The sequence below is a fragment of the Papio anubis genome, chromosome 6, assembly GCF_008728515.1.
Source record: "Papio anubis isolate 15944 chromosome 6, Panubis1.0, whole genome shotgun sequence".
NCBI lineage: Eukaryota > Metazoa > Chordata > Mammalia > Primates > Cercopithecidae > Papio > Papio anubis.
Genome location: NC_044981.1, coordinates 126,169,979 through 126,197,417, shown reverse-complemented (window position 1 = coordinate 126,197,417; position 27,439 = coordinate 126,169,979). Strand labels below are relative to the sequence as shown.

General features: G+C 40.8%; 1 protein-coding gene across 6 annotated transcripts in view; it reads right to left on the bottom strand.

Moving 5' to 3' along the window:
• The window catches only part of MAP3K5 (mitogen-activated protein kinase kinase kinase 5), a 244,162-nt gene that overhangs the window by 10,246 nt on the left and 206,477 nt on the right, over positions 1 to 27,439 (bottom strand). For 5 of the 6 annotated variants that reach the window (XR_002521757.2, XM_003898125.5, XM_021937813.2 and 2 more), the window contains 4 exons: positions 27,268 to 27,436; positions 18,999 to 19,184; positions 15,486 to 15,591; positions 321 to 564 (listed from right to left, as the gene is read on the bottom strand). Coding sequence is in view for 5 of the 6 variants with exons in the window: in XM_003898125.5 (XP_003898174.1) it covers positions 321 to 564; positions 15,486 to 15,591; positions 18,999 to 19,184; positions 27,268 to 27,436 (705 nt within the window). In the remaining variant the exon portion in view is untranslated. Of the gene's footprint in view, positions 1 to 320; positions 565 to 15,485; positions 15,592 to 18,998; positions 19,185 to 27,267; positions 27,437 to 27,439 lie in introns of those variants that run through there. The other variant, XM_031667401.1, reaches the window with a different exon arrangement.

Here is a 27,439-nt window from a genome sequence, read left to right as displayed (position 1 = left end):
CTTTCAGCTATCTACCGGAAGGTACACGCTGCTCTGAGCCTGTTTCTTAGACAGTCCATGAGGCTATAACGAAGCTACTGGAAACATCTTACGGCACTTGGAGATGAAGAAGTAATCAAATGCTGCTGAAAAAGGCTTAAATTGGTAGAGGCAGAAAGTGGTATTTGATAAAGAGGCTAAACTAAACCTCTCTTGTTTTATAAAGAAAGGCATTCAATCAAGTTTCCATGAATGGGATAAGGGAATCATATTCTATAGACCAAAAACACATGCTCTTTAGTAAAAGAAAAGAAACCAACCCATTTCAGTGTAGGACTTACCTATTGGTTTCTATTTTCATCCTTCCAAGCTGTACATTCAGTGACCGGTGAGCACTCTGGGAATCATGAGACACAGTAGAACTAAGCGTGCTCACGCCTGAGGTAGCCACGGCATCTTCAATGACAGCCTGAGGTCTTCGGACAGTTTGATTTGAAGGCTGTTCCTCATGGTCATCTTCTACATCCAAGTCTTCTTGATCAGCAGTATCACTCTCAGATGCAAGGCTGAAATGTGGCCTTAGTTCTGTTTGGCATAATATCAATGGTAGTGTTTATAAAATATGACTCATTGCCTTAATTTCTTAAGATATGAGTGCTACCCTCCCGCCCCACCATCAATAAGATATATTCCAAACTGCTTTTCCAAAAGTAAGGATGGATTTCTGAGCACTCAGATTTGTTCTTCTATTGAACTTGCAAAATTCACAAGATATGATCTAATTCAAACAGAATGATCTAATTCAAGAATGATCAATACATATTCACATTGCACATATGTGGGGAAAATGCTAGAAATCTGAAAGAAAGGCAAAGATGTAAAAACGCTTTAAGAATATTTAAAAGTGTTTATACAAGTAAAATTCATTTTCAGATTACACAATATCTGGCAACTATTAACTTGCTTACAGATAAGGAAACTGAGATATACAGAGATTATGTAAACACATGTGAGTATGCAGAATACTTTCTGCCTATAACATCCAAAATGTAAGGGGATGCAGAGCAGGTGCTGAAAATGCCACACACAGGCTGATACGTTAGTAAGACTATCTCTCTTTGACTGTTAGGCTGATTTCTAGTGCGTGTTCTCCTCTAACCTGTTGACTAACCGTTGAAATTTAAACTATAGAAGCTACAAGTTTCCAATTTAAACACACTGTATAACATGAGATCATCTGCATGTCAGTTTAGAACTTGGATGATATTGTGGCTGGGCACGGTGGCTCATGCCTGTAATCCCAGCACTTTGGGAGGCTGAGGCAGGCAGATCATGAGGTCAGGAGTTTGAGACCAGCCTGGCCAACATAGTGAAATCCCGTCTCTACTAAAAATACAAAAATTAGCCGGACATGGTGGCATGCTACTTGGGAGGCTGAGGTAGGAGAATCACTTGAACCCAGGACGCAGAGGCTGTGGTGAGCCGAGATCGTGGCACTGCACTCCAGCCTGGGCAACAGAACGAGACTCAGTCTCCAAACAAACAAACAAAAAACTTGGATGATACTGTAAACTAAAAATAAAATTCTAAGCCCCCCAACTGACTGAAGAACCACCTACCCCCAGGTCAAGGGGATCCCCAAGAAAACCTGAAAAAACTAGCTCAGGCCATGATGGGAAGAAAGGTCAGATATTCCTTGTTATACCTCCTCCCTTTGGAGTTTAGGCACAACTGACCAGCAATACCATTAAAATAAAGATCATAAGGCTGACAAAACAGACTCTTTGTAGCAATAGGATACCAAATTCCAACCTGACTCTAGTATAGCATTCCATGACAAACAACAGGCCATAAAGGAAGTCACAGTATTTTGCCCCAAAATATATTTATTTGACATATTTTGGAATGGTCCTGCAAAGTCATCACTTGACGGGGAAATCTGCATTCTGTAGACAATCCCTTCCCTTTCCAGGTCTTTTCCTGATCCAGGAGAGATTCAACTAAGAGTCTGACACTTTTTAAGGTCCAATAAGAGATTTTACCATCTATTCTCTCTGTAGTTTGCTACTTAGGGGCTTCATCTACGTAATAAGAACCTTGGCTTCCACAATAGCCCTTATCTTAACTCAAGCGTTTCTTTATGCTGACTTCAACTCTTCAGGCAAAGCTTAACTCTTTCAACCAACTGCCAATCTTCGAATCTACTTATGACCTGGGACCCCAACCACCTTCCCACCTCCCAATCCCTGCCAGATGTCCTGCCTTGCTGGGCTGAATATCTACCTTACATATATTGATTTATGTCTTTGCCTGTAACTTCTGTCTCCCTAGAATGTATACAACCAAGCTATAACCCAACTGCCCTGGGCACATGTTTTCAGGACCTCCAGAAGCTCTGTCACAGGCCATAGTCACTCATATTTGGCTCAGAATAAACTTCCAAATAGTATACAGAGTTTGGCTATTTTTTGTTAATAATATCTTCCCATAAGAAAAAACATTATAAATTGTGATTAAATCCTTAAACTTGGTCCACAAAAAGGAATTACAGTCATAATTTAAGTGAAATCAAGGTAGCAGAAATATTGAATTTTGACTCCATATACTCTGGCACATAGAACATTTATCAGATCATGGAACCTACTAAAAATCTGATGAAAGTCATAAAAACTCTCCCCAGAATAAAAACACATTCATGCAACATTTTGCCTAGATTTCCTGGTTTTACCTAGATTTTGCTATATTTGCACAGACTCCTGAAGCCTCTCCCAAGTTCATGAACCACACATTAAGAGCCCCTGTGTAGAGTAGGGGAGTCCAGTGGGAGCAATGGAGGACCCCATCCCATCATTCTTATATGGGCACTTTGGCAAGGTCATCAAAGTCCCACCAGCCAAATCCTCTAGGTAACTTTTATCTTTACCCTACTTGATCTGTGAACAGTATTTTCCTCTAAATCTCTGGCTGCTATTTTTCTTCTTCAGAACCTTTTTATCTACTACCTGCCCCCTTTTTAAGCTGGAACCTGGGGTTCTATCCTTCACTTTTTCATGTTTCTACTTTTGCTCCATAGATGAGCTCATTCAAATCCATGAAGGTTAAGTACTTCTGACGTGTGGATGACAAACTCTACACCTCTAGCCCCAGTCCTATTACATCTAGAACATCCTGGACATTACTGTTGAGTAGGCACCTTAAATTCAACAATCTAAAGAGAACTCATCATCTTTTGATTGTAACAAAAACTAGAGTGTCCTTCTTCAAAGCCCGGTTTACATAGACCTGGCTTGCTTTATCCCTCCTTTAAAATTCTGTATAGTGGTTTTAAGCAGTGCATGACAGAAATTTTACCATCTTAATCATTTCTGAGTACACAGTTCAGTAGTGTTACGTATACTAACAGTGCTATGCTACCAATCTTCAGAACATTTTCATTTTGCAAAACTCAAACTCTACCCATCAACAACTCCCCATTACTCCTTCTCCTCAGTTTCTGGAAACTACCATTCTATTTTCTATTTCTATGAATTTGACTACTCTAGATACCTCACATTTATAGTGACAGAAGACAGACAAATTCCTAGGCAGACAGGGATCGGTCTCCAGTGAAACGTGACCTTAAAGCCAAGGACAGTTTAAAGCCTGAGAAGCAAGCTGCCAATTCCGGAGACAGTCCACAACCAGAGTGAAAACTTCTATCCCCATCTTACCAACTCTCTCAAAATTGCTTCCTTCTGAATGATGCCTTTTAACCAGTCAAGTTGTGCTTTTTCCAAGACCACCCATGAACCAATCAGCATGCACCCCACCCCCATTCTAAGCCCATAAAACCCCCAGACTCAGCCTCACAGATGGCTACCCAATTTCAGGTCCCCTCTCAAGGCTGAGAACTTTCCTTCTGTCACTCAATTAAAGTCTACTCTGCTTTACTCACTCTCCAATGTCTGTGTACCTTATTCCTCTTGGTCATGGGACAAGAACCCAGAACTCACTGAACTGTGGGATTGAAAGGGATGTAGCACTCCTGCTCGCCAAGCTGTGGGCGGCAGGAGTAATAGAGCTGTAACACTCCCTCCCACTTGCCGAATGATGGGAGAGAAGAAGCCACTGGGTGCCACTCCCTCCCACTTGCTGAACTACAGGAGTGAAAAAGCCATAAAATTATGGAATCATATACTATTTGTCTTTTTGTGACTGGCTTATTTTACATAGCATAATGCCCTCAAGGTTTATCCATGTTGTAGCATGGGTCAGAATTTCCTTCCTTTCTAAGACTCAATAATATTCCATTATATGTATATACCACATTTTGTTTATCCATTCATCTGTTGCCAGACACTTGGGTTGCTTCCACCTCTTGGCAATTGTAAATAGTACTGTTATGAATATGAATGTGCAAATGTCTCTTTGAAATCCTTCTTTTATTTTTTTTGAATATATACCCAGAAGAGAAATTGCTGGTTCACAAGGGTGCTTGCTTCTATTTTTAATTTCTGAGGAGCCATCATACTGTTTTCCATAGTAGCTGTATCATTTCACATTCCCAACAACAGTGTACAAGGATTCCAATTTTTCCATGTCCTCACGCTTTAACTCTTAAGGCTAACCAAACATCACCTCTACTCTATCTCATCTCTTATTCCAAAATCCCATTTCTTAATGTATTGATAGTGTAGTAGGAGTAAGTCAAAATCATGTGTTTTAGTTTTGTAAACCCAGCACTGATTGCAGGGGCTAAACATATTACGTCTTCAAAAACTGTTGGCAGAATGGAAGGGTATTCCTACTAGGGTTATTTGTATTTAGAAAGCAATACAGTAATTTAAAAATAATTTAAGAAAATATGATTCTAGATTAAATTAGAGGACAAGATTAGACCTTTTAAAACTTTCTATAATTAGTCTTACATTTCTGTTATGATTTCTAAACTGAATTTTTGTTTTTGTTTTTTTAGATGGGGTTTTGCTCTTGTTGCCCAGGTTGGAGTGCAATGGCACGATCTTGGCTCACTGCAACCTCTACCTCCTGGGTTCAAGCAATTCTCCTGCCTCAGGCTTCTGAGTAGCTGGGATTACAGGCATGCGCCACCATGTCTGGCTAATTTTGTATTTTTGTAGAGATGGGGTTTCTCCATGTTGGTCAGGGTGGTCTCAAACTCCTGACCTCAGGTGATCCCCTGCCTTGGCCTCCCAAAGTGCTGGGATTACAGGCGTGAGTCACCGTGCCCTTCCCTAAACTGAAATTTTTAAATAATGTAAAAAGGTTTGTAGTCCTGTTGACTATAATCTCACTTTTAGGGAAGGAAAATTTCTAATCCTATTATATTTAAATATCCTCTTAATTCTGTAAACTTAAAATTATCATTTTACATATGTATATATGACGTTAAAAATTCTCTGAAATAATTTAAAGAAAGTAGAAAATTGTAAGTTCATGCAGTGCTTTGTTATTTTGGTCTTTCATGGTGGCTCCCTGAGTGCATGTCATCGGATTAGACATTGTAAAATGTGCAAATGACATAGAACATCTGGTCTTTTTTCTCAAAGAGATGACAATCTAAAGGAGAATTAGGGCAGATATACAGAAGAGTGCTGAGAGCACATGCAAATATAACATGAAATTATAAGTGCAAATGAATATAGCTATAAATATCTCAGATTATCTCAGGTATAGACCTAGTTATATATAAAACTCACATGTATATTGAGATGGTTAATTTTATATGTCAACTTGACTGGGCTAAGGATGGCCAGATAGCTGGTAAATATTATTTTGGATGTGTCTGTGAGGGGTGAGGGTGTTTCCAGAAGAGATTAGCATTTGAATCAATGCACTTAGTAAAGAAGATGGCCCTCTCCATTGTGGGAAGGCATCATCCAATCCACTGAGGACCTGAATAGAACAAAAAGATGCAGAAAAGGTGAATTCTCTTTCTCTCTTCTTGAGCTGGGACATCCACCTTCTCCTGCTCTTGGATATCGGAGCTCTTGGTTCTCAGGCCTTCAATTACAGTCAGCTCCCCTGGTTCTCAGGCCTTTGGAGTCAGACTGATTATACCACCAGCTTTTTTGGTTCTCCAGTTTACTGATGTTATATGGTGGAACTTCTCAGCCTCCATAATCACATGAGCCAATACCCATAATAAATCTTCTCTTATATATCTCTATGTATCCTATTGGTTCTGTTTCTTTGAAGAACCCTAACACATACATGTAGTAAGGGTGCTAAGGGGTAAATAAAGTACATTTGCAATGACTAAATCCAGTGGTAGTTTCCTCACTCACTGAAGGATTCATAGAGGCTGAAGGGCCTATGCAGAGTTCTGGAGGAGGGGAGCCTTGGCTTGATAGAGAAAGAGGGAGAGGTATTTGAGAGAAGGAAGCTCGAACGGTGGCCCAGGACCCTCTGGGAACAATGTAAAGCAGAGGGGACTGTCAGGAGAAAGCCATGTGTCAGGAGAAACATTGGGACTCAAGGGGGCCTTAAAACCTATGAGTGGGAAAGTGGGGGCAGTGCATTGTTTCCAAACCAGCATGATGGGATCAACAACAAAACTATTCCCACCTAAATGGTTACTTCCCCAGAGGAAAATAACTAGACCAAGTTTCTTTTTCTTTTCTTTCTTTCTTTTTTTTTTTTTTCGAGATGGAGTCTTACTTTGTCACCCAGGCTGGAGAGTAGTGGCACAATCTCAGCTCACTGCAACCTCTGCCTCCCAGGTTCAAGCGATTCTCCTGCCTCCACCTCCTGAGTAGCTGGGATTATAGGCATGCACCACCACACCTGGCTAATATTTGCATTTTTGGTAGAGACAGGGTTTTACCATGTTGCTGGTCTTAAACTCCTGGTCTCATGTGATTTGCCCGCCTTGGCCTCCCAAAGTGCTAGGATTATAGGCATGAGCCACCACACTTGGCCTAGACCGAGCTGCTTTAACACAGGGTATTTCTAATGCTTAGTAAGATCATAATACTTGTGAGTGCAGTGTATCACACTTGCATGAAGCTCCTCGTACGTATACAATGCTGTTCAATTCACATTAATATGAACTTGGAGCACGTGCTTGATTCAGTTTAACAACTGGTGGTAATATCAAGTGCTTGAAGCAGCTTTTAACAATTATTGTTAATATAGGAAGTATGCTTACATTATCAATACTCTTACCTTGGCACTGCCATCATAGTCTCTGTGCTCAGCATTACTGCATCTGGTCACCCACAAGCAGCCTGTACTAGAGGACTAACGCTGCCAATAATTTAAAAGTTGATTCTTGATGACAAGTGAGAAAATAGTCTGAGAAAAAACAAATTCTTAAGGGACTTGTACTGTACTCTCTGTTCTGTGTGCTCCTTTTGGAAAAAAGATTAAACACTTTTTTTTTTTTTTTTTTACTTTTTATTTTGAAATAATTTTAGGATAACAGAGAAGTTGTAAAAATAGTGCAGAGAGTTCTTGTATAGCCTTCAGCCACTTGCCCTCACCTTAACAGTTTATATACCTCTGGCACTATTATCAAAACCAGGAAATTAACATTGATACAATACTTTTTTTTTTGAGACAGGGTCTCACTCTGTCCCCCAGGCCAGAGTGCAGTGGCGCAATCTCAGCTCACTGTGGCTTTGACCTCCTGGGCTCAGCTTATCCTCTCGCCTCAGCCTCCCTAGTAACTGGGACCACAGGCACACACCGCCATGCCTGACTTATTGTTGTATTTTTTATGTAGAGATGGGGTTTCGCCCCAGTGCCTGGGGTGATCTCAAACTCTAGGCTCAAGCAATCCTCCCACCTCCGCCTCCCAAAGTGCTGGGATTATAGATGTGAGTCACCACGCCCGGCTTTGATACAATACTATTAACTAATCTATGGACATTATTTGAATCTCACCAGTTTGCCTACCAATGTCCTTTTTCTGATCAAGGATCCCTCATTATAATTAGTTGTCACGTCACCTTAGTCTCTTCCAATATGTAACTAGTATTTCTTTATTTCTCAAGACCTTCACCCTTTTGAGGAGTATTGGTCAGGTTTTTGTACAATGTCTTTTATTTGAGGTTCACTGATGTCTTGTTGTGATGAGGTTGGGGCTGTGTATTTTTGGCAAGAACACCACAGTGTGATGCTGTGTCCTTATCAGCGCATCCTATCAGGAGGTATATGACACTGATATGTCTTCTTACTAGTGATGCTTACCTTGATCATTTGGTTGAGGGAGTGTCTACCACATTCCTTCACTATAAAATTACTGTTTTCTATTGGCAGTTGGTAAATATCTTGTGGGGAGACACTTTGAAAACCATTGACACATCCTGTTTCTCCTCATTCTTTTGCCTACTTTAGCAGTCATTGATGGTCCTTGCCTGCAATAATTATTACTGTGGTGTTTGCCTACTGGTGATTTTCTGTTTTCCTCATTCATTTTCATTTATCAATCGCAACTCTACTATAACAAAAAGCTAACCTTTCTCATCTATATATTTATTTATTCAATTATTTATATTAATATGGACTCATGGACACTTATTTTATTCTATAATCTATAATCCAATATGATCATTATTTTATTGTTCAGATTGTTCTGGCTTAGACTATTGGGAACATTTTCAGGTTGGCTATAGTGTCCTTTCAATAAATCTCCATCCTTTTTGACACTTTCTTATTTCTGGCAGGTATTTATTTATTTATTTATGACATGGGGTCTCGCTGTGTCACCCAGGCTGGAGTACAGTGGTGCAATCGTAGCTCACTGTAGCCTCTATCTCCTGGGCTCAAGCGATCCTCCCACCTCAGCCTCCCAAGTAGCTATAGGCATGCACCACTATGTCTGGCTAATTTATTTTTATTTTTTTAGAGACAGGGTCTTGATATTTTAGCCAGGCTGGTCTCTAACTCTTGCCTTGGCCTCACAAAGCCTTAGGAGTACAGGGGTGAGACACCATGCCCAGCTACAATCTTATCTTTTATTTCCCCTGCCCCCAGCCCAGAATCAACCACTGCTCCAAGGAGACCCAATTCCTTTTATTGAAGAATGGCATTTAGAAACCAAGATCTGGGTCTTCTCAGCCAGCAGATCTAGGAAATGAATGTACAATCATGTGCTGTATAATAACATTTCAGTCAAGGATGCATCGCATATACTACAGGGGTCCCATAAGACTATAATACTGTATTTTATTATACCTTTTATATGTTTAGACACACAAACACTTACCACTGTGTTAAAATTGCCCACAATATTCAGTATAGTAACACACCATACAAATTTGTAGCCTGGGAGCAACAGGCCATACCATACGGCCTGGGCATCTAGTAGGCTCTGCCATCTAGGTTTGTGTAAGTCCACTCTAGGATGTTTGCACAATGACAAAATTGCCTAAGGACGCATGTCTCTGAACATAGCCCTGTCATTAAACAATGCATGATTGTCCTAGTGATGGTATACTTTTTAAAATGTGTGGTCTTCTTTCGCGTGTCTTCTGAAATGGCAGGTTAACTGTAGTATCTTACATCTAAAAGGAATTTTTATCAGGGGCATTTGAAGACCGTCTGTTTTTCATGTAGTTTCTTTATATCTTAATTGCATAACAAAATCTTTCAGGACATCGAGAAATTTCATGGAATTGTTGAATGACTGACATCACTTCATCTTGTCCACATATTTCATCATTTATATATTGGTATACAGTGTGTATGGATTTCTCTTATCCTGGGGGAAATACAAAAAGTACTGTCTCCATGTAATTCTCCTCTAAAATTTCCACTTTTCAAAAATAAATGTTTTTAAACAGTAACTTCAATTGAAATCAGAAACTCCTAGTGGCCTCAAAGAAACCAATTTCATGGTGGAAGGACAAAGTCCTTTCTTTTCTTTTTTCTTTTTTTTATTATACTTTAAGTTCTAGGGTACATGTGCACAATGTGCAGGTTTGTTACATATGTATACTTGTGCCATGTTGCTGTGCTGCACCCATCAACTCGTCATTTACATAAGGTATAATTCCCAATGCAATCTCTCCCCCCTCCCCCCTACCCATAATAGGCCTCAGTGTGTGATGTTCCCCTTCCTGAGTCCAAGTGATCTCATTGTTCAATTCCCACCTATGAGTGAGAACATGCGGTGTTTGGTTTTCTGTTCTTGCGATAGTTTGCTGAGAATGATGGTTTCCAGCGGCATCCATGTCCCTACAAAGGACACGAACTCATCCTTTTTTATGGCTACATAGTATTCCATGGTGTATATGTGCCACATTTTCTTAATCCAGTCTGTCACTGATTGACATTTGGGTTGATTCCAAGTCTTTGCTATTGTGAATAGTGCCGCAATAAACATACGTGTGCATGTGTCTTTATAGCAGCATGATTTATAATCCTTTAGGTATATACCCAGTAATGCAATGGCTGGGTCATATGGTATTTCTAGTTCTAGATCCTTGAGGAATCACCACACTGTTTTCCACAATGGTTGAACCAGTTTACAATCCTACCAACAGTGTAAAAGTGTTCCTATTTCTCCACATCCTCTCCAGCACCTGTTGTTTCCTGACTTTTTAATGATTGTCATTCTAACTGGTGTGAGATGGTATCTCATTGTGGTTTTGATTTGCATTTCTCTGATGGCCAGTGATGATGAGCATTTTTTCTTTAGCAAACACTTTTAATAAACAATGTACCTTGTTCCACACATGGTTGATCACAGCAGTGTCCATTCCTGGGATACTCGTGCAAGGACAGCTCCCTCTGCAACCTCCCTGCTGTTCTCCCTAAACCAACAGAGCCACCCAGTTACTTTTTGTTTTTTTAAATTTATTTATTATTATTATATCTTTTTAAGTTGTAGGGTACATGCATAATCTGCAGGTTTGTTACATATGTACATGCCATGTTGGTGTGTTGCACCCATCACTCGCCATTTACATCAGGCATAATCAGTGCATCCCTCCCTCCCTCCCTCCCATAGGGCCCTCGTGTGATGGGGCCCTTCCTGAGTCCAAGTGATCTCATTCATTGTTCAGTTCCCACTCATGAGTGAGAACATGCGTGTTTGGTTTTCTGTCTTGTGATAGTTTGCTAAGAATGATGGTTTCCAGCTGCATCCATGTACCTACAAAGGACAAACTCATCCTTTTATGGCTGTAGTATTCCATGGTGTATATGTGCCATATTTCTAACCAATCTGTCACTGGATGGACATTTGGGTTGATTCTTGCTATTAGGAATAGTGCTGCAATAAAATACGGTGCATGTGTCTTTATAGCAGCATAATTTTGGCAACTTTTGGTATATCCCCAGTAATGGGATGAGCAATATATGGTGCCATCTAGTTCTAGATCCCTGAGGAATCGCCATACTGTTTTCCATAATGGTTGAACTAGTTTGCAATCCCAACAGCAGTGTAAAAGTGTTCCTACCCACATCCTTCCAGCACCCGTTGTTTCCTGACTTTTTAATGATCGCTTATTCTAACGGTGTGAGATGGTATCTCATTGTGGTTTTGATTGCATTTCTCTGATGGCCAGTGATGGTTGAGCATTTTTCATAAAAGTCTGTTGGCTGTATGAATGTCTTCTTTTGAGAAATGTCTGTTAATATCCTTTGCCCACTTTTTGATGGGGTTGTTTTTTCTTGTAAATTTGTTAAGTTCTTGTAGGTTCTGGATATTAGCCTTGTCAGATGAGTAGATTTAAAGCAGTGTGTGAGGGAAATTTATATAGCACCAAATGCCCACAAGAGAAAGCAGTGGAAAGATCTAAAATTGACACACTAACATCACAATTAAAAGAACTAGAGAAGGAAGAGCAAACGCATTCAAAAGCTAGCAGAAGGCAAGAAATAACTAAGACTTCAGAGCAGAACTGAAGGAGATAGAGACACAAAAAACCCTACAAAAATCAATGAATCCAGGAGCTGCTTTGAAAAGATCAACAAAATTGACAGACCACTAGCAAGACTAATAAAGAAGAAAAGAGAGAAGAATCAACCCATCGTGCTAATTAAAATGATAAAGGGATACCAACGTAATCTCCAAGAAATACAAACTACCATCAGAGAATAATACAACACCTCACGAAATAAACTGAAAATCTAGAAGAAATGGATAATTTCCTGACACTACACTCTTCCAAGATTAAACCAGGAAAGAAGTTGAACTCGAATAGACCAATAGCAGGCTCTGGAAATTGAGGCACAATTAATAGCCTACCAACCAAAAAGTCCAGGACCAGATGGATTCACAGCTGAATTCTACCGAGGTACAAGGAGGAGTTGGTACCATTCCTTCTGAAACTCTTCCAATCATGAAAAAGAGGGAATCCTCCTTAACTCATTTTATGAGGCCATCATCCTGATACCAAAGCCTGGCAGAGACATTAACAAAAAGAGAATTTTAGACCAATATCCCTGACCTAACATCGATGCAAAAATCCTCAATAAAATACTGGCAAACCGATTCAGCAACACATCAAAAACTTATCCACCATGATCAAGTGGGCTTCATCCTGATGCAAGGTCAACATTCGCAAATCAATAAACATAATCCAGCATATAAACAGAACCAAAGACAAGAACTACTTTTGCTTTTTAAACTTTCTATTCTGGAAGAATTTTAGATTCATGGAAACATTGCAAAGATAGTACAAAGAATTCCTGTATACCATCCACACAGCTCTTCCTAATATATCTTACATAACTATGGCATGTTTTTCAGAATGATTAAATTAACGTTGGTACAATACTATTAGCTAAACTGTAGACTTCACTCAGATTCTCAGTTTTTCACTAATGTTCATTTTCTATTCTGGATACCACATTACCTTAGGTAATCATTACTAAAAGGAAGTTTTTTGTTTTTCTTTAAATTAAGTAAACAGATCATTTATATGCTATTTAAGTCGTTTCAAAATATACTCTCTTTTTCCTTTCTTCATTTAGGTGTCCTTAATTTAGGGTGCTACTGTATTTAACTCATGGCCCATACCTCTCCCTTTCAGTGATACACACTATTCCCCCTTTACCCCGTAGATCTTTTGAATATCTAACCCCTCTATAGCACATTCCATACAACCAGCCTTATCCTAATGATAAAGCATCTGAAGAAAAGTATTGTTTGACTTCCTTAAAGCATGAATTTCTTAGGTTTACATCCAACTACTAATCATGTGCTTCAAAGCCTCTCTAGAATTTTTTTCTAAGTTTCTACACTATACAAAATTTCCATCCAAATTTTTTTTTTTTTTTTTTTTTTTGAGACAGAGTCTTACTCTGTCACCCAGGCTGGAATGCAGTGGTGCGATCTCGGCTCACTGCAAGCTCTGCCTCCTGGGTTCACGCCATTCTCCTGCCTCAGCCTCCTGAGTAGCTGGGACTACAGGCGCCCGCTACCACGCCCGGCTATTTTTTTTGTATTTTTAGTAGAGACGGGGTTTCACCGTGTTAGCCAGGATGGTCTCGATCTCCTGACCTCGTGATCCGCCCATCTCAGCCTCCCAAAGTGCTGGGATTACAGGCGTGAGCCACTGCACCCGGCCCCTAATTTGTTATAATCAGGTGAAACTCATTTACTTACTGTTTCAACCAAATATGAATCAGGGATCCACTGTTTTCCAGACACTGTGCTGGACAGTATGCTAGGCTCAGAATAAAATAAACCAGAAACAGTTACAGCTATTAAACTAGAAACAAAAGTAGTTTCAGATTATGGCATCACAAATTGGTGAAAACCATTTCCAAGGAGAGAGAATAACAGAGGAAGCCTACTTTAGATTTGGTGATAGGTCCAGACTCTCGGTGGCCTGAAGAATGCAAAGATGCAAGCCACAGGACAGGAGACACATGGGGTGGAGGTGTGTTCCAGGTAGAAGTAACATGTTCGGGGATAGCAGAACTTCTGTTTCTTTCTTACATAAGAAATAACTTAATGTTGACCAATGTTTAACATAAAGATTGACACGGATGCTCTCCCTCTCATGTCAAACACTCAAGTGTTCTATGAGAAGAAAGGGAATTCCACAACTCAGAAGGGTTGGTCTGAACTTAAAAGTTTGTAGTACCATTTATAAATAATTTTAATTTAAAAATATTTCAGGGCCAGGTGCAGCAGCTCACGCTGATAATCACAGCACTTTGAGAAGCTAAGGCGGGAGGACAGATTGAGCCCAGGGATTTGAGACTAGCCTGGGCAACAGAGTGAGACTTTGTCTCTACTTATAAAAAAAAAAAAAAGAAAAGAAAAGAAAACTAAAATGAAAATATTTCATATTGATCTTATCCTTTTAAATTTATATTTCAGAATGCTTTATAACATAGGTACAAATTAGTACAACAGAACATTTCTAATTTGTTTATATAAATATATATATATAAATCTGTATCTATCCATCTATCAATTGGTCAACTGCTCTTTCTTTCTACCTACCTACATACTCATCCATACATCCATGCGTCCACCCACCACCCCATCACACACACAGGGTGGAAGAGCTTTGCCTACAATTTCTTTATTAATGGGTAGACTATCAAAACATGTTGGAAGTTTTGCCTGGGAGTATGAATACACTCCTCACTTATGCCAAAAAGCCTTGTTTCATCAACACTACCCTGTTGTATTTCACTGCCAACATAGCTGGGGCTGTGTCTAGACCAGTGATTTCCAAATTTGGCTGTGCATCAGCATGACCTGGGAGCTGTATTAAAATCAGGTTCTTATAGGTGGGACACGGAAGATTTTTAGGGCTGTGAAAATATTATTTATTATACTATAATGGTGGATACGTGTTATTATATATGTAGAATTCCTAGAGAATGTACAATACCAAGACTGAACCCTAATGTGAACGTGGATTCTTGGTGATAATAACATGTCAATGTAGATTCATTGATTGTAACCAATATACCACTCTGTGGCGGACCTTGATAATGGAGGAGGCTATGCATGTGTGAGGCTAAGGGGTATGTGCAAAATCTCCGTACCTTCCACTCAATTTTGCTGTGAACCTTAAACTGCTCTAAAAGACTAGTCTTAAAAAAATCAGATTCCTGGGCTTTATTCCTGGCAGATTCTTATTTGGCCTCAGATGGGGCTTTGAAAGCTGTAATTTTAAAGACAATTAAATTGCTCAATGCAATGAGCTATGCAGTGCCTCCTTAAATTGCTCAATACACTGGAAGATTTGGGAACCACTGGGTAAAAGATGTAGGAATGTGTTTTGTGGTCCAGGTACCTATATTTTGAAATGCATATTTATCTGAGTCACCTGTATATTTTTCTCTTTCTCTTCACATCCAAACACATTCCTTAAAGACAGGGGAAGCAAGCCTTCCTCACTCTTAGTAAATATTTTGCTTTGTGTACCATTATCCAGACTATAGGTACTATTTGGTGACGTTGAAAATATTTCTTTAAAAAAGGGTATTATGGTTTTTAAAGTACTAAAGTGATATGAGAAATAACAGATGAACACTAATCTAAAATACCCAAGCACTAAATATGTGCAGAGTAATTACATATCTCTGACCTGGAACCAGGATGGTAATGGCTGTCTGCACCGCCTTCCGGATGATACTGTCTAAGGCAAACATCCAGTGCGGCTTGATGTTATGATTCCGAAGAACTTTATTGACCTGGAGAGAGAGTGACATTTAGCCTACTTTAATTTTTAATTGCAAGTAGCCTAGCTGATCCAAGCAGTTGGATGAAGTTCCATTTACAAAAAAAAAAACTAAAAAGTTTCTTCACCTTGAATTCTTTGTAATTCTTTATGTCATTGGAAAATAAAGTAAAAATTGCTACTTCAAATCAAAGTTCAGTGAGCCCCATGTAAGCAAATAAGTTATTTAAGTGAAAGGCAGTCTGGTTCAAATGAGAATGTTGCTTCTTTGGGACTCAGAATCTGCAGTTTTTAGCTTTTATGATGTCTACAGAATGGATGGAGGGAGGGGGTGAAGGAGGAAGACAGGGTCTAAGAGACTTTAAATAAAAATAAAGGCTGTTCTTACTGTTCATTATTTTCAGTTATTTATTATTATTATTATTTTTTCGTTTGCTTTGGAGACAGGGTCTTCCTCTGTCACCCAGGGTGGAGTGCAGTGGCGGGATCATGGCTCACTGCAACCTGTGCCTCTGGGGCTCAAGCAATCCTCCTGCCTCAGCCTCCCAAAGTGCTGGCATTGCAGACAGGAGCCACCGTGCCTGGCCATCTTAGGCATTTTTAAGTATACAGTTCAGTGGCATTAAGTACATTCACATTATTATACTACCATCACTGCCATCCATCCACAGAATTCTTTTTTTTTTTTTTTTTTTTTTTGAGATGGAGTCTCGCTCTGTCGCCCAGGCTGGAGTGCAGTGGCTGGATCTCAGCTCACTGCAAGCTCTGCCTCCTGGGTTTACGCCATTCTCCTGCCTCAGCCTCCCGAGTAGCTGGGACTACAGGCGCCCGCCACCTCGCCCGGCTAGTTTTTTGTATTTTTTTAGTAGAGATGGGGTTTCACCGGGTTAGCCAGGATGGTCTCGATCTCCTGACCTCGTGATCCACCCGTCTCGGCCTCCCAAAGTGCTGGGATTACAGGCTTGAGCCACCGCGCCCGGCCCATCCACAGAATTCTTTACCTTGCAAAACTAAAACTCTATACCCATTAAACAGTATGTTCCCATTTCTCCCTCCCCACAGTCCCTGCAAACAAGCATTTTACTTTCTGTCTCTTATAAATTTCACTACTATAGGTACCTTCATATAAGTGGAATTACAGTATTTGGCCTTTTGTGAATGGTTTATTTCACTTGGCTTCATCTCTAAGCTTCATTCATGTTGTAGCATGTGTCAGAATTTCTTGCCTTTTTAAGCTTGAATAATATTCCATTGTATGTATTTGTCATGTGTATTACCTTTCTAAAAACAAGGTTTTAGCATAAGACTAAGACAAGCTCACTTAAAGTTTGGGTTAACTCTACTACCTGTTGGCTCACACAGACATCTAAAAAAATAGGCTATTTCCCCAACAGGGCTCTGGTTAGATACCTCTAAGTGCCTATAGTATGATTATGGAAGTATAATTTTATTTAAATTTCAAAAATTTAATCACCATCCCTACTGCGGCTGGGGAGATGGTGACCTAGTGACAAATCCATGCTAAGAGCTGGAGCTCCAGTTGCTCATGCCTGTCCTTGGTCCATCTTCATCAAAATCCCCTAGTTTGGAAGAGAGTCAGTTTGAGGACTTCCTTGTAGTAGTTGCACAGGAAGTGAACCCTTGCTAGGTTCCCACTTGTTCTTGAAAATCCATCTAGGCTGAGTTTGTCCTGGTATCTTTCATTTCTTTAAATAATTTACATGCTGGCTGGACACAGTGGCTCATGCCCTGTAATCCCAGCACTTTGGGAGTCCAAGGCGGGTGGATCACCTGAGGCCAGAGTTCAAGACCAGCCTGGCCAACATGGCAAAACCCAATCTCTACTAAAAAATACAAAACATAGCTGGGCATGGTGGCAGGCGCCTGTAGTCCCAGCTACTCTGGAGGCTGAGGGACAAGAATTGCTTGAACCCGGGAGGCAGATGCTGCAGTGAGCTGAGATCATGCCACTGCACTCCAGCCTAGGCAATAGAGGGAGACTCCATCTCAAAAGAAAAGAATTTACATTCTTATTAGGTGGAAGAAGGATCTGTTATAACCATGACCTGCTCCTTTCAGCTCTTTATTACATAGCAAATTACATCATAGGGCCCATACTTTGGGTTCATTCTCATCCTGGACAGTGAATGAGTAAGAGCAGGTGTGTGTGTGTGTGTGTACGTGTGTGTGTGTCTGTCTGACCAAGGCCCAGGAGTACAACCCAATAGGTGTCAGTCTGAATTCTACAGCAAACTTGCTTTCCAACCTCTAGGCTAGAAGCCAAATGTGTGGGTAAGTGCAAATTAGCGAAATTATTTCACTCTATTTGCAGGCAGTTGGGTTTCCCTAGTTGCAGCATAAGCATGCTTTTAGCATTTAATATTAGTGATAGGCTTTGCCAGTTGCTTTAATTTCTTATGCCCTCAATCAAGTCAGGACTCTTGTCCCTGTCCACAATATAGCATAAAGACCAAGTGGCTTATGCCGTGTCTCAGAGAATGCTAGTGGTTATTGAAGGATCCTGATTTGGCTTTAAATTGGGGATCATTTGATGTTGCATATAAAATTGTCAAGACACTTTCTACATAGAAGCAATGCACTCATTAGGGCTGAATTAATTTTTGGAATTTAAATAAAATTATACTTCCAGATATATACCACAACCACCATCAAGAACCCTCTTATTTCAGTCTCCCATATCTTGCTAAGGGTCTTCTGGGGGTTGCTTGAGGCTTTTTGGCACTGAGTTCCACAGATAAGTCTCACCCAAGAATAAGACAGAGGGTTCTGAATCCGTTACAGAAGACTAGCTTTAGTTTGTGTTGCATAGCAACTCAATTTTAGAGAGAAGACTTCTCAGCAATCTCTCATTAGATCATGTGCTTTACTTTTTAATCAGTGATGCTCTGTACTCTGAAAGTATATTTCTGGCTAGGACAGAGTAGGTATTTATGAAACAAACATGTTAAAAATGTTCTGTATGAAAACTAGAAAAAATTGGAAAAAAATTACTGGTTTTATTCAGCAGTGACCATTTCAATCTGTACTGTTAAGTTTTTCTCAATGGCCACTAGATGGCATTTCTCATATAGCATTGACTAAAGTGTGTTACGTTGCTAAAGTCGTCAAAATAAACAATGACCCAACATAATTTCATAAGAACGAAGTTCAGCCATGGGAAATATTTTGTTATTTTCCATGGTGATTCGGTTTTATGTGTTTTTAATTTGGGGAATGCAAACACACAAAACAACAAATCAGATACTTAGAAGCACACTGAGAGGCGAGTATCTCATTTTTCATCCAAAAAGAATAGAGTTCAATGGAATTTTTAAAGAAAAATAACAGAACTTAAGTTTTATCTTATTTTTCTAACCAATATTAGTGTGTGGGAAAACACTGGCAAAATATCATACTTACAGCATCTTGAAAACCAAAGAGCACCACCTGGACTTGGCTAATGCCATGGCTGTCAAAGTCCAGCTCCAGTTTCAGCTTTGACAATGTGGTGGCTATGATTTTTCGGTCAGTGGATCTCACAAATTCTCTGAGGCTTGCAATGAGGGTTGTGATGTGTTCCCATTTTAGTTTCGGTTCTTCAGACCCCTGAGAATAAAAATCAACAATCCTTCAGTCAACATATGCCGGATATACCTGCCATGGGACTCCTATCCCCATACCCCCTGTCTCCGCTTTTTTTTCCTTTGGTAGAGACAAGGTCTCACTATATTTCCCAGGCTGGTCTCGAACTCCTAGGCTCAAGCGAGGCTTCTACCACTACTTCCCAAAGTGCTGGGATTCCAGGTGTGAGCCACCATGCCTATCCAATTCCCACGCCCCTTTCTGAGAAGAATTGGACTTCCAAATGTCTCCAAAGGAAAGACCATATTTTGAACTATATGGCTCTTCAATCCTCCTACCAACACCAAGAAATAATCAGAGAGAAAAGGTACCTGCCCCACACGCTGGTCAGTAGCCATGATACAGTCAGATAACAAAGCTTTGCCCAAAAAGACTGAGGCCATAAGATTCTTTCAGAAATTTTAATTGGGAACTAAAAAGAGATTTGAGCAATAAGCTATAGGATCTCAACCTGAAAGTCTGCCCAGAAAGAGAAATTATAAAACAGGGTCATGAATATGTCCAACTATAAGAAAAGAAGCAGAAGCAATGGAATTGAGAAAGACAATAGGGAGTGTATTAGTTCGTTTTCACACTGCAGAAAACACACACCCAAGACTGGGCAATTTACAAAAGAAAGAGGTTTAACTGGACTTACAGTTCTACATGGCTGGGGAAGCCTCACATTCATGGCAGAAGGCAAGGAGGAGCAAGTCACATCTCACGTGGATGGCAGCAGCCAAAAAGAGAGAGCTTGTGCAGGCAAACTCCCATTTTTTAAAACCATCAGATCTTGTGAGACTCATTCACTATCACAAGAACAGCGCAGGAAAGACCTGCCCCCATAATTCAATCACCTCCCACCAGGTTCCTCCCATGACACATGGGAATTGTGGGAATTACAATTCAAGATGAGATGTGGGTGGGGACACAGCCAAACCATATCAGGGAGGGAGAGGAGAAGTGGACAAAAACAGAAATGCGCACCCAGAGGGTCAACAGCAACCAAGTCAGAGAAAAGATGTGCAAACTCCGGGGACTTGAAGTTCCTTAGGCTCATATTCTGTTTTCAGTGCCTGTGAGACTCGGCTAGGCACTATGGTTGGAATTCCTTAAGAGTCTACTTCCCTTATTGCTATGCGTGTCTACCTATAACATGTCCAACATGTCCTTGGTACTTCAGTTGTCCTTACAGTGTGTCAATTCCTTGCAACCAAGAGGGGCTGATCTCAAACTTCATTCTTGAAACTACTCCTTACCCATCAAAGAGGCAATTGCTTCTAAGAATGGACCGATGGACTATTTTATTACACTAAAATATATTACAATGTTCAAACAAATGCTCTTTCTCAAACTGAATTTTTCTTTTTGTTTTTTTAAAGAGACAAGGCTTGTCTTTGTCACCCAGGCTGGAGTGCCATGGTACAATCACAGCTCACTGCAGCCCCTAATTCCTGGGTTCTAGGTCTCTTCCCACCTCAGCCTCCTGAGTAGCTAGGCACTATAGGCACGTGCCACCACACCCAGATAATTTTTTTTTAACTTTTTGTAGAGACTGGGTTTGCTAAGTTGCCCAGGCTGGCCTCAAACTCCTGGGCTCAAGTGATCCTCCCACCTTGGCCTCCCAAAGTGCTGGGATTATAGATGTGAGCCACTTTCCCCAACCTCAAATGGAACTTTTCTCCTTTGAGCAAGTCACACTGCTTTTTTTTCTTTTCTTTTCTTTTTTTTTTTCTTTTTGACAAAGTCTTGCTTTGTCGCCTAGGTTGGAGTGCAGTGGGGCCATTTCGGCTCACTACAACCTCTGCCTCCCAACTTCAAGTGATTCTCCTGCCTCAGCTTCCCAAGTAGCTGGGATTACAGGCACCTGTCATGTCCGGCTAACTTTTGTATTTTTAGTAGAGCTGAGGTTTTACCATGTTGGCCAGGCTGGTCTTGAACTCATGACCTCAAGTGATCTGCCTGCCTCAGCCTCCTGAGTGCTGTAATCTCAAAGTGCTGGGACTATAGGCATGAGCCACCATGCTTGGCCCACACTGCTGCTTTAAGGAAGCAGAGTAGGATGTTATTTGTTCCCATTTAACTGTAAGAAACTTTAAGAAACTATTATCTCATTTTTATTTTATATTGTACATTTTCTTACTGTACCATTAAAATTAAAATTCCTCAACTGGGCTGTGAAAATTATAATTTCTAGGAGTCTATTAAAATAAAAAAGAAATGCACCATTGAGTTCTTTCTCTTAATACATTTTCATTTGGAAGCTCGGTCTCATGTTTATGTTTTCATGAGATAAGATTATATTGAAAAGCTTGAAAGCTGTCATTCAAGGAATATTTTAAAATCACACTGGGAACTATTATAAACTTTGTTGGTTTTTTTCCTTACCACAAACTAAATTGCACCCAAGGTAAAGATTCACAGGCAAAATCATAACACCACGAAAATATATTCAAGAAGAAAAATGTGAGTTATGCAGAAATTGGAAGCTTCTCTTAATAAAAAATCAGTTGCAACATGTTTGCCAATAGCAGGCTTCAAATAACAAACTTTTTTTTCGACGTTAACTTTGTTTTTACAACAGAAAAACATGTTGCTTCTGGTTTTTTGATGTGTGTGCCACTGTCCTACAAAGGAACATGCTCTACTCTGGGAAATGTTTTCTGTTCAGGCTATTTCATCTACTTATGTCATCGTTTATTTCTGTTCTGACCCCTGTCTCTCCATGTTAACTCATTCATGTGCCTTCAAAAACAAGCATCTTGGCCAGTATCTGGTGAGCCTGACTCAGTGGCAGCATAGGTTTGACAGTACGCATTTCCTGCACTCCTAGTACCAGGGTGTGATGGTTAATACTGAGTATGTCTACTCGATTGGATCGAAGGATACAAAGTATTGATCCTGGGTATGTCTATGAGGGTGTTGCCAAAGGAGATTAACATTTGAGTTTGTGGGCTGGGAAAGGCAGACCCACCCTTAATCTGGGTGGTCACAATTTCATCAGCTGCCAGTGTGGCTAGAATATAAACAGGCAGAAAAATGTGAAAGGAGAGAGTGACCTAGCTTCCCAGTCTACATCTTTCTCTCGTGCTAGATGCTTCCTGCCCTCAGATATTGGACTCAAAATTCTTCAGTTTTGGAACCAGACTGGCTCTCCTTGCTCCTCAGCCTGCAGATAGCCTATTGTGGGACCTTGTGATCATGTGAGTTAATACTTAATAAACTCCCCTTTATGTGTGTATATATATGTATTCCATTAGTTCTGTCCCTCTAGAGAACCCTAATATACAGGGTCTTCTTCAAAGGTGCTCTCCAGTCTTCATCCTTTAAATTTCCTTCCTCAAAAACCAGGAGTGGATTTCAGAAGGACATTACAGATTACAAGGCTTTTCATGGTTTAAGGTTTGAGGACCTGTCCAATATCTAGATTTGGTTTTGTTATAAAGTGTAGGCTTAAATATAAATACATATCTAGAAATAATACAATGACAAGAATTATTTCTGATTGATTGTAGAAAAAATTAAAGATATTTACATAACTATAACTAGACTGCTTGATAATAACAATAACAGTTAACAGTTGTGGAATATTTTCTGTTATGATTTAAATCACTCACAATCTCCATTACTCCTGATAGCAACCTTATAAAGTAGACTCCTCCATTATAGATGAGGAAGTTCAGGCTCTGAAAGGTTAAATCAGTTGCCCAAACTGCACAGCCTTAGAGTGATGGAATGAGGCCTCGAACAGAGGGAAATCCAAGCTAAGCCCAAGCGCCTAACCATTATATTCTACTGCCCCAATGACCTGCAGTAGCAGCTGTCAACCTGGGTCAGGACCTGTTCTACCACTGAATCACCATCTGATGTCACAGGAAAGGATTTCCAACATCCTTAACAGCACAGTCAGAAGGGCCCCCACCATCATGTGGCCATCACGGATTCAGCATGTGATTCTGCTCAGCAGTTTCGGGTACTCACTGGTAGCTTCATGCTGGTCCACTAAGGCCTCTGATGGTTGCTTTTAAGGTTTTCTTTCATTTCTTCTTTTACAGAGAACATTCAAATGCACTTTAAAACTAGGAGGTACCAAACAATTGAATATGACTAACCACTCCCACATTTAAGTATTTCAGCACAGTCATAGAAGTGATGACCAAGGCAGTCCTATTCCTGATGGCACTATGGTCCAGCAGGGAGACAAAGAATAGACCCCAACAAGCTGGCATTTCCTGTACTGGAAAAGCACATTCTTTGGGGTTAATTAGAGATTTAGGCAATTCCTGGATTTTATGTGTTTTTGACCTAAAACCAAGCATCTTAAAGGTCCACAGGAGAGGCCTTCACTCCGCAGTGGCTAATGGTGATTTACTTTCCTTCTTCACCTCCAATGCCTACCCCCCACGCCACTTTACATTTTTCCTAGCACTTGTCACCATCAGGCCTACCAGCAAGGCAGAGCAATGTGGTGGTTAAAGCAAAAACTTCGGAGCCAAACTGCCTGGGTCAAAATCCTAACTCCATCACTTAGGACTGCATGACTTTGGCAAACTACTCAAGTCCCCTGTGCCTGTTTCCTCATGTGTAAAATGAGGATGCTAATAGAATTACTGGTATAGTACTACTGTCATGAAAATTAAATGAGCAAATACACGTGGAATACTAAGAATAGTACCTGGCCTAAAGAAAATGTTAGCTGTTATTACTATATGTTTTATATATATGTATAGTTTTTCTTCTTCCACTAGAATATCACCTTCAAGGGGATGCAGATACTTTTGTTCGGTTTGCCAGGGTATCCCCAGCACATACTACAGTGCCTGGCCTTTGACTGATGCTCAGTAAGTATTTGTTGAATGAATGAATGAACTCCGAGTGCTGCCCAGCTGCTCTCTCCATCCAGCTTGGTTCCTCTTCTTGGGTCAACCCAGTCCTGTTCTCAGTCCTTGAATGATCACAGTGAGCCACAGGAAAGGCCAGAGAGAAAGCTGATGGCTCGAGACCGCTCCAGTCTCCACTGCCACGGAGCATGTATGACACTCAGAGGCCCGCTTCCCCTCACTCTAGAGCACTCTAGAGCCCTGACTCAGAGGCCAGCTTCCCCTCACTCTAGAGCACCTTCTTCCTGTGCCTCAGAGTAACTGCCTGAGACAGCTTTCCTTTAGGACCCAAGTCAAGGTTTTTGAGAGCGTGTAGAAGACACTCATTTCAGTTCTCCTTGTACCGAGGCCCTACTGGCACGTATATGGCCTTTCAGCTCCTTTTGTGAGATCTAAAGAGATGGATATTAGGGAATTCCAAAGGCGATAAAATGTTCAGCAGAGAAGCACAGTGAGGTTCTCGAGACAGAGACAGGCTGAGATTGTTTAGTAAGAGCCAAGAGAGAGCTTTGCTCCATTTATATCTCAATGAAAGATGAGAACAGGTAAACTGTTGTACTGAGAGACTAAAAACTTGGCTGGACTCCTCCAGCCCCAACCTTTTCTTGCAGCTATTTCCTCAGGACACACGGAGGGAAGAAGCTATGAGCAGTAGTCCACAGTGATCATGAAGGACAGGTGGAGGCCACGGTAAGGGAGGCAGGTAGATGAGTTCCCAGCACCCACTGAACTAAAAGAGGATGAGAAGTGTCATACCAGGGATGACCGTGTCTGTGGGAGGTTGTATCCACAAGAAGCTTGGGGCTGAGGAAAATCCATTTTTCTCCTGGTGAATATTTGGGAAGGGGATTCTTCCTTGTATCTGTACACAGAATTCCAGGGAACACACTTTCCCAGGTATTATGGTTCTGTGTCCTCCAAATTCATATGTTGAAGCCCTAATGCTCAATGGGATATATTTGGAGACAGGGCCTCAAGGGGGATAATTAGGACTAAGTGAGTCATAAGGGTGGGGCCCTAATCCAATTGAACTGATGTTGCTGGTGTCCATGTCAGAAGAGGAAGAGACATCAGGGCTGCAAATGCACCAGAAAAGACCATTTGAGTGTATAAGCAGGTGGCCATCTGCAAGCTAAGCAGACAGGCCTCAGGAGAAACCAAACCTGCCAACCCCTTGATCCTGGATTTTCGGCCTCCAGAACTGTGAGAAAATACATTTCTGTTGTTTAAGTCACCCAGTATGTGATAGTCTGTTATGGTTGCCTGCCCTGGTTTGGATGTGATTTGTCCTGCCAAAACTCATGTTGAAATGTAATGATACTGAGAGGCGGCAGAGTCTTTAAAGAGGCATTTGGGTCATGAGGCTCATGAAAGGACTAATGCAGTTCTCATGAAACTGGGTTAGTTCTCAGGAAAGCAAGATGTCATAAAGCCAGTTGGCTCTCCTTGTCCCTCTCTTTTTTCCACTCAAGCCCCGCTGCCTTTCTACTTTCTGCCTTGAGTTGAAGCAGCACAAGGCCCTCACCAGATGCAGATGGGCCACTGGATCTTAGACTTCCTAGTCTCCAGAATCACGAGCCCAAATAAACTTCTTTCCTTTTTAAATTACTGAGTCTCAGGTATTCTGTTATAGCAACAGAAAATGGAGTAAGACACAGCCCTAGCAAACTAGTATACCAAGGAATGACAGTTTCACTGACAAGCTTTTGTTTATTTCAGAGTACATTTGGCCTTCTAAACTATTATATACAGCAGATCCTCAGATAACATTGTTTGCCCAATGTTGTCTCATTATAACCTTGATGAGAAAAAAAAGAATTGATTCCTGGTAGGGGCCACTGTCTGTGTGGAGTCTGCACATTTTCTCCATGTCTGTGTGGTTTTCCCTGGGTACTCTGGTGACATGGTTTGGCTGTGTCCCCATCCAAATCTCATCTTGAATTGTAGCTCCCATAATCCCCATGTGTCATGGGAGGGACCCAGTGGGAGGTAACTGTATCACGGGGGTGGGTCTTTCCTATGATGTTCTCATGATAGTGAATACGTCTCATGAGATCTGATGGTTTTATAAATGGGAGTTCCCCAGCACAAGCTCTCTTGCCTGCCACCATGTCAGATGTGACTCTGCTCCTCATTCACCTTCCACCGTGATTGTGAGGCCTCTGCAGCCATGTGGAACTGTGAGTCAATTAAACCTCTTTCCTTTATGAATTATCCAGTCTCAGGTATGTCTTTATTAGTAGCGTGAGAACAGACTAATACATATGGTTTCCTCTGCATCCCAAGGATGTGCACGTTAGGTTCATTTGTGTGTCTGCGTGGTCCATGTGAGTAAGTGTGGGTGTATGTGGATGTGCCCTACAGTGGAACAGTGTCCTGTCCAGGGCAGGTGCCCGCTTGGTACTGAGCTGCCAGAATAGGTTCTGGCCACCTATGGCCCTGAACTGGGTAGATAGTTATCTTGTTTTTATTAATCTTTCTTAAATGAATATAGAGTTCACATTTATTTCAATGTTGAATATTAGAAGTGTTTTAGTCTTTATTTAGGAGTTTGATCATTTTTTTGTGACCAGAAATATGCCATAGGAACTTAACTCTTGTTTATATCAATTAGTCTATGGTAACACTGGTTTGGTTATATGTAATTTTGCTTAAGTTACAGTTTCCAAGGACTTACCAACTACCTTAAGCGAAGACTCACTACAATTTACTTCCCATTGCCCTTCGCCCTCCATCTGAATGTAACCTCACAAGCTCTGGGCTTCTGTTGTATTCACTGATGTTTCCCAGATGCTGACAGGAGCGACTGGCAGGTAGCCTCGTGCTTCTGTCAGAATTAGCAACTCATGTGGCTTAAAGCGTGTTTATTCATGGAATGAATAAACGACGAATGAAGAGTAAAAGAGCCTTGTAGGGGCTAGCTGGAATGTCATCAATGTGAAAAATTTGCTTCTGACTTAAAAATAGCTTATGTTCAAAAATGCAGTGAAAAAAGCGTTTCCCTGTTTTCATATTAATATATTCCCTACTATAGGATTTGCTTTCTTTTTTCCCCTGGGGTAGGTTTGTTTATCATGAGCACTACAGCTTCCTCCTGCCTTTCACATCATCTGTGACAGCTGCAGGTGGTTAGGACACAGGTAAAATATGTAACCTTTGGGAAATGAAGCACCTGGGAAAGGATTTACCTGAGCTAAAGATTCCATTAGATTTCTCACAACTTTGTCTTGGTCTTCCGTCAGGATCCTGTGAAGGGTGGCTCGCCTCTCACTGTCCTTCCTCAGCATGAAGAATCCAGAATCTTTTTCTTCAGGGGAAGGGGGAGCACTGTGATCTTCAAAATTCTCATCTGGAATGCTG